Source organism: Pyrus communis, chromosome 6 (genome assembly GCF_963583255.1).
Source record: "Pyrus communis chromosome 6, drPyrComm1.1, whole genome shotgun sequence".
Taxonomy (NCBI): Eukaryota; Viridiplantae; Streptophyta; class Magnoliopsida; order Rosales; family Rosaceae; genus Pyrus; species Pyrus communis.
In genome coordinates this window covers 26,436,601-26,444,768 of record NC_084808.1, presented here as the reverse complement: position 1 = coordinate 26,444,768, position 8,168 = coordinate 26,436,601, and the positions used below count along the sequence as shown (strand labels likewise).

At 34.3% G+C, this 8,168-nt stretch overlaps 1 protein-coding gene across 1 annotated transcript; it reads right to left on the bottom strand.

Annotated features, from left to right (window-relative positions):
* Positions 1-3,629: 3,629 nt before the first annotated feature.
* Positions 3,630-7,632, bottom strand: LOC137737129 (agamous-like MADS-box protein AP1). Its single transcript, XM_068476515.1, has 7 exons — positions 7,309-7,632; positions 5,328-5,406; positions 5,070-5,234; positions 4,912-4,953; positions 4,738-4,779; positions 4,489-4,595; positions 3,630-4,028 (listed from the first exon to the last, which is right to left on the bottom strand). The coding sequence occupies exons 1-7, from the start codon at positions 7,491-7,493 to the stop codon at positions 3,929-3,931; spliced, it is 720 nt and encodes a 239-aa protein (XP_068332616.1). The 5' UTR covers positions 7,494-7,632; the 3' UTR covers positions 3,630-3,928.
* Positions 7,633-8,168: the final 536 nt, after the last annotated feature.

Genomic DNA, 8,168 nt, shown 5'->3' with positions numbered 1-8,168 from the left:
TCTCTGACAGTGATATGATGATTTTGGTTGCGTTTGAGCCACGCTAGTTGTTTATGCAAGTACAGAATGCACAACTAAAAGCCTTTCTACATGTATAAAGTTATAATTTGCTTTTCTGGATTTTCAATCTTACATTAATAATTGCTCTAAGAGGATGCCAGCACAATTAAGAATACAAAAATGAAAATTAAACCGCACAAAAACTAACACAGTAGATTCCTTGAACTGCAATTCAAGTAAATCGAGTGGCAGGATGATATTATTAGACGGAAAATACTTTCATCCATTCCATGCATGGTGTGCACCAGTTTCTCCATTAATTTGTTATTAGCATATCGCATAAACTTTATAATTAGAATTGTACAAATTTTTCTTGCGAACAGTTTATTTTGTTAAATATTCTGTAACGATATTTATCTACAAAAAATCAATTTAAATCAACATTAATCAGAAGTATTAGTTATAGCAAGATCATACTGGTTACGTAATGAATGTCGAATTTAGACATGATGAAACAAGTTAAAGGTTGTGCTTGGAAACAAATTTTGTTTGTTAAAGTGCTAAATCTTTCGTTAATTAGGATGCTAAACTACTTTACAAGGACGTGCCAACCTCCATTGAGACTTCCAATCTTAAAAAAGAGAAACAGTAGATTTGTGAAAGAAAAAGGGATTTCTGCATGTCTTATCAAAAGAAAGTGGCCAAACATGATATATAATGTTGTTGCAGCTAAAGGCAATTAAGCGAATAAGGTTGACTTGTTACTTCATTAATTGATTAAAATTTTCAACGAGGATAACCCATTAGTGGTATTATAAGTTCACTCATATCATACTAAGTAACATTTTGTGATAAAAATGTCACAATCACACAAAAGTTTCCCGTCATTAGAGATTCGGACACTGGAGAAGATGTCATCCTACTACGTGCATTTGGGCTTTCCTCAGTTGGTGGCAAGCAGCGCATATATTAACAGGCTTCAAAGTAGGGTCGCAAAAGTAGTTGGGGTTCAGCCCGAACTAAAACCAGAATAAAAGGGAAGGAAACTTGCAAAAGAAGATTCGGTGTCAGCGAAGATAGCCCACAAGAATAAGGCCCCATGAAATATTACCTCTTTCGTATTTGAGTAGGTTTATCTTCCTTTGAAATTCTTTTTCTGTAATTTTCATCTATTTGAATAATTACGATTAAATCACATTAATATTTTAAATTTACTCTTTATGGAGAAAAAAAGGTAAAGAAGAAAGTGTGAGAGGAAAGAAACGAAGAGAAGGGCAAAAGATTTAGAAGAGAGTTTAGTAATAAAAAAAAAAAGATTTAGAAGAGAGAATTCTCTGTGACTTTTTTTTTTGGGTCAAAGTTTTGGATCTTGACCTTTTAAGTTGTAATTAAGCAGAAGACACTAATTTGCTAAAAAAAAAAAGAAAAAAAAAAAAAAGACTACAGAACTAGAATTAGAATTATAAACAAACACGACTTTAGAAATTCAGTTGACTCAAAATTCAGTGCCTTAATATTATTTCTTAAAACCCTTTTTGCCGCTTCTTTATCTTGTTTTCTGTTTGGTTATCTGGAAAGTTTTTATTGCGGAGTGTGAGGGTGGAGGATGCACTTTCGCCATTGAAGTATACTGCCTCTCTACTGCCTTATAGTCTTTAAACTCTTCATCAATACTATATTTCTTTTAAATAAATTATGTGATTTTTTAAGAGCAATTTAATCTTTCAATGGCGTTGCTTTTCTACTTTTATACCTCTTAAATATTTAATGTTTGATTTTGTAATTTTTGTTGCAATCATCATCACTCATCATCTTGACATTTTTTTTTTCTTTTTTTTTTTTTTTTTGTTATGGTCAATGCAGGCTGGGGACTGGTTAAGCTGAGTAAAAAAACTGAAGGTGTGAGACATGGGTTCGGCTTGTTCTTGCTTCCGGTCAAAAGATCATATGGAAGATAATAACGGTGACAATGCCAGTAATGGTGATGTTGGCTTCACTCAAAACTTGTACAACAAAGTATGTTTTTCAGATTTTGATTATCACTTTCCTAAATTCGTTAATTCTGTTTGCAACTTTTAGTTTTATGACATAATCAAAAGTTCAAAGGTCAATAGGTCTTAAGTTCATCTGACACCTTCATATTTTTGTGTTTCTATGGGTCTTATCTCGATTGAATCGATTAAATTGAAATCTGATGATCATCTGATATCTATTTTTAGATTGAGAAATATAGAGCATCAATCAGCAGTTGGAGAAGAGGTAATTTAGTCAATACATATAATGAGGTTGCCGACGCAACTTCAATACCCGATGGGGCACCTCAGGTTGCACAATCTGGCACTACTACTGTTGAAGTCCAAGTTGTCCAACCCCCTCCACAAGAGGGACTAAATGAAGGGTTAATATATCAGAACCCTAATGAGTCCTTAAAGAAGTCATTATCTGGAAAAGAAGCCACAGGGCTTATGTATATCTATGATTTATTAGAACGTGGCGAAGAATGTCCCACATGCCTGGAAGGTGATCATTAATTTAGCGAAATCTGTTTCCTTATGCCAGAATATTCTTTTATAAACTGACTTTAGGGTATAATTATCTTATGCTGAGGGTTCCTCTATTTCTTGTAACGACTGCAGAATACACGACTGAAAATCCAAAGATAACAGTGGAGTGTTCTCACCATTACCACCTTTCTTGTATTTTTGAATGGATGGAGAGAAGCCCAACCTGCCCAATTTGCAGCCGGGTAATCAATTTCTTCCTTGCCTTTTTTAACCTGTATATAGATATAGCAAATATCACGTTTTCCGAGAGGCACTTTCTGAATTAGGGTTACTCTTAACGTGCAAATTGAGTTTAGACTCCAATTTGTTTTCTAGCTGATGAGGCAAAACTTGCATAACATTGGCACCCACTGTACACAAGTTTCTGCGAATATCACGTGACTAAAGGCAAGGCTAGTACACAGCTGGTGTAGTGGTAGAATCTCTTTGCCAATGACTGATGACGTGAAGTTCATCCTGAAAATTATTGGCCAAAACATAACTGAAATATTTGGATTTTGTAACTTCTTCCAACTAAATTTAATCAAATCGGAAAACTTTGTGTTGCATCTGACCGTTGTTAATTAAATTGATTTTCTAGGTGATGTTATTTAGTGAAACGTCTTGAGACTCAACCCAAATTGTTTGGCATGCAATGATCAGTGAAGAGATACCAAAACCAACAGAAAAGTAGAGCTTTTTCTGGTCACCAAATCGAAAAGGCTGTTCACCGTTGTGTGCTAGATTCTTGTATTTTGATACGCTCCTTGAACTAATTTCAATTGTTCGATTCCTTTTTTGCAATTCTTTCTTCTTGAAAGAGTGAGGCTGCAAGTATTCTATAACTTTCCGGCTTAAAGTATTTGTCCAATTGAGCAGTGACTTATTCTATCAGTTACTGTTTCTCATGCATCTCTTTTTTATTTTTTTGGTTTCTTGTGCATACTTACGTTGTATCTTAATCAAGCACTAAACTGTAAACCCTAAATGAAAAAGAAAAATCCTAAATTCCTCCAAAGTCACCTCAGTTATAGATACCAAAATCCTAATTAATTTAATAATTAAACTAACATTATAGAGAAAAAATACAGTCAAATAGAGTTTAGCTCACACATTTACTCAATATTTCTCAGGTCTTTGGCAATATAAATAGAATTACCGGACAGTTTCAAAGTTCAGTTCCTCATTGCCATCGTCTGATAATCTTCCTTTCAATAACTTACATATGGTACCAAAATATGGATTGCTACAAAAGCAGTACGTTTAGGGTTGGTCCAAAATTTACCAACAAACCAGAAATTTAATACAGAAATAGCACACATATATATAGTTTTGTTTTCTTTCCTTTTAATTCTTCCTTTCTTTTTCTACCGATTGATTGTTGATCAAGCAGCAAAGCATCCGAGATGGCATGAATAAAATGGTTCCAGAGTAAGGTCCAGCTGGTTCCTCCTCGCTTGAAGGAATTCATCTTGCTGCGTCCCCCTGCATATCATATCGTATCAGACTATGCATTGCATATAAACAAGTTAATTAGGGTCGTTGATACCAAGTTAATTAACTTCTTAACTGATTCATCACTATTGTCAGCGTGGTCAAACAGATTTTCTATAAAACAATATTAACATGCTAAGAGCATCTCTTGATGTGTAGCACATATACATCTCTTATTGGCCAGAAAGCTCTCCAATTATAATTTTGAGGGGATTTAAGTACGCATCTTGACCTGAAGATGTAAATTTCATCTGCTCTTTTTTTTTTCTCTAAGTGAAATTTACATCTTCACATTGGAGCAACAACCACATCTAGATTTCCCAAAATTATATGAAATGTAAATGTGATTTTTACATCTCAAAGCTGCATCTTTTCCATTGAAATTGCTCTAATAAAACAAGACAAATTAACAGGCCCTAGAATTAAGAATTTTATGTGGGAAGAAAATCACCCAATGTTAAGACATGGAAGGGGCTGTGGAAGCAGGTCAAGGTCATGGTTCTGCTGCTCCCAGTTTTGAACCTCGGGCTGAGCTGCAGCCTTCTCCTTCTCCTTTATCTATTTCCAAAATTTATATGATAAACAGAAAACCGAAAAGAAGAATCATCACATAAAAAACCATCCAAGTTAAAGGCAAACATAAACCCTAGACTACAACCCTATTTGACTATGTGATAAAATAGTATAAGCATATTATTACCTTCTTTGCTAGCAAGTTATTTTGCTCCTGTATCGCCTTTTCCTGCACGACACAAAAAGATAAAAAACAATTAAATGAGCCACGTAAAATATATGCTACACAGTACCCTTTCTCTTTCTCTCGCAGAGTCTAAACATATTTACAACGGAAAAAACATGCTATAGGTGCCCCAACCTTTTTCTGAAGCTCAGTGATGGATTCATGCATGAGTTGATTCTGAAAGAAGTGAAGAGAATACTTTAGTGTCATCAAACTCAAAATTATTCTAGTGCAAGTACAAATGCACCATTAAGAGAAAGCGATCCTCGTTAGCAAGCATAATAAGTATGTACTTTTCTTTGTCGAATTTGTTTATGAGCAGTGTCAAGCTGTTGCTCCAAACTTTGGATTTCCCTGAGAGTCAAGGAATCCAGGTCTTCTCCCAAATAGTGCCTATGGTTTCTTTGCAAAACCTCAACTTTAGCCTTTAATCTGGAATATTCAAAGGTCCAGTTACCCTGTGCATCAAGAAATTGTATGAGTAATTATAACTCAATCAACATAAGGCGTAACAGGTTAATTAGTATTCGGAGTTTGATGTCATGGCAAACCTGCGACTCAAAATCTGGTTCAACTAGCTGTCTTTCTGCGTAAGAGTATCTTTCATAGCGTTCAAGGATTTGCTCCATGCTGTAACATCCATGATCAGCAATATCAAACATATGAAAAAGTCCCTATCAAAAACCCCATCTTAATGAATTGATTGATTAATAATATTATAGAAGTTTTGAAACACTTCCAAGGGAGTATATTCATATGATTACGAAAATTAGTCATGATCATCATCGCATGAAATAATGTTGATTATTATATAATGAATGCCAGGCAATAAAAACTTTGGAGTTGCAACAGTCTTGCACTTTTTATTCTTGTTTGCGGTTTACTGTCGAGCAAGCAAGTCACATTTCACCTCTAAGAGGTTCCAGTACTACTACAGATCTGAATGTGTGTTTGTAAATATGATCAACTAGGAGACTGTTAATATATAGCTATATATTATATACATCTGTTTACAAAGAGACTGTTACATATAGCACAAGTTAAGCTATTTAATGGTCTCCTAACTTCAAATAATTGAGCTCCTGTTGAAGACTGTATTATTTAAATAAACATCTGAGATTTAATGCACCAGGATTCATGTTTTCTGGGCTTCCCTTCATTTCATTTCATATATTCTTTAGTTAAAAACATAATATTCAAACTGTATTATGTACTTCGTCTGTGCTGTCGCCTTCCCTTTTTCTAAGGGGTATTATATATCATACATGGTAGTGGAATATTATCCTGCTAGGATTCTACTTGCTGCTGCTTCCACTCCTTGTTTGATGTTTTTACTTTTGCTGACAAAAGAAATTGTTCTGCTTACTCATTACTAAGTTAACAAGGATTAGAATTAGTAATGATGATATCAAATCGCTCTCAGAATTAGTTATCAAGCCGGCAAGTTTAGTCTCATCACAATTGGTGGGTTCAATTTATTACGGAAAAATATAAAACAAGTACCGATCAACATGTTTCTTTTGTCAGAGGCAACCACTAATTAAGACCTTGATACTCTAATTAATTTTGAGTTCTAAATTTTAAACACTCATTAAGTAATTTGGCCAACAAAAGAAAAAACACAAAAGAAGTACAACTAGCTTTTTTGGTCAATAGAAGTACATCTATCTAATTTAATATTATTTCATACTGCTTTCATCGATCTTCTAATTACCTTGCAGAAAACCAAATCTCAGTTAACCAGCATCAGATTATTACAAATTAACAACTCTAGCTACTTCATCTATAATAAATTATAGTTTCCAACCTTAATTACATGTTTATGGTACAACTCAGGGTTATGGGATTGAAATTTCAGGGTTAACCATTGACGAAAACATAAAATCACATGTTTATGGTACAACCTTAATTACAAATTTGTAGTGAAAGAAAACAAAACAAAAATATGCAAAAAGAGGAAACAAAACAGCATCTCCAACAGCTTAAATAAATAAAGCTTTTTGGTTACTTTGAAAAAATATAGAAAAACCGAACAAAACGGGCTAGTTATTTTAATTCGGTAAACAATAACTAGCTAGATTTAGAAGAAGAGATAAAGTTAATTTTTGGTTAAACATTAAAAACTATAAAATCGCATTGTTTGTGGGCTTCAAGAGAAGAAAAAGGGATTGGAGTGTTAAGTTTAGGAAAAAATAATAATAAAATATTTTAACTTAAGCTAAAGTAGCTAGTATTGTTGGGAGAGTGATGGCTAACCAAATTAACATTGGGTCATTTGGCTAGCTACAGTAACAAAAATTTAGCTAGTATTGTTCGAGATGCTCTATCAAAGCAAGGTATATGAAATTTTTTAGCTAGGTTGAGCTCGATCTCTTAGGCGGCGTTTCTAAATCCATTTACTTTCTTACAAATACAAATTTCTAGGTTTCTCGAAAAGAGAAGTTAGGTTTTTTCTTTGGTAGAAATTTTAGCTAGGTTTGAGTAAATAAAATTTGAGATGAGGAGTTACAATTAATTAAGAAAATAGTATACCATGAATCTGTGGCGTACTCAAAGAGCTTCCCCTTGTTGGAGAAGACAATCAAAGCAACCTGAGCATCACACAAGACAGAGATCTCATGAGCCTTCTTCAGCAGCCCAGTGCTTCTTTTGGAAAAAGTCACCTGCCTGTTGATCTTGTTCTCTATGCGCTTCAGCTGAACTCTACCTCTCCCCATGATTAAATATTTATGGACTCTCAGTTACCACTCACTCTTTCAACTGCTTGTTCTTTGATTTTCTTTCTCAAAAAAAAACCAAACAACCGAAACCCCCAGAAAAAGAAAGACAACCTAGAAAATGAACTGGTAGGCTGTCGATTTATATACAAAAAAGAAAGAAATATAGTTACAATTTAATGGGAATATTAATTTATGCAAAGTTTCTTCTTATAGCCAAATATGTGAAGGTGCCTGAGAAAATGTATGTGCTTGTAACTAGCTCTACAGACTTTTGATTTGATGATAGATTAAGCGGTTTTTGTGAACACAAGTGGTTTTGGGAAAACCGGTGGGGGTTTTAAAGGATGTGTTGTCGACTTCTGATTAGCTGAGGTGTACTACGTAGTCGTTTCTGTATTTCCAACGGGGCCAGGAAAAGAAACCTCGATTTTTTCTTACATACCGGTGTAGCTCACTAGGTACCAGCTACCTGCCGGACTCAAGAGTCTCAGGTATGCATTGTACGGACCTTCGGCTTTACCATTACTTTTTTTCTCGACGAGTAACCAGCTGACGTACGTATGCACAGTGCCACTTTTTGTGGTGAAAATTACCGTGATTTGACCCCATTAGTCTCGAGAGATTTTTTTAGTATGACCAGCACATGAGATGTTATATTACGTGTTATTATAC

Bases quoted from the DNA above. Each gene is read 5' to 3' on its own strand.
- LOC137737129 (XM_068476515.1), bottom strand. From the start codon at position 7,493: ATGGGGAGAGGTAGAGTTCAGCTGAAGCGCATAGAGAACAAGATCAAC. The intron at 4,596-4,737 runs GTAATAATATGC...TTTTGGAAATAG, and splicing joins ATAACTTGCTAGCAAAGAAG to ATAAAGGAGAAGGAGAAGGC. The intron at 4,029-4,488 runs GTGATTTTCTTC...TATGATATGCAG, and splicing joins CTTCCATGTCTTAACATTGG to GGGGACGCAGCAAGATGAAT.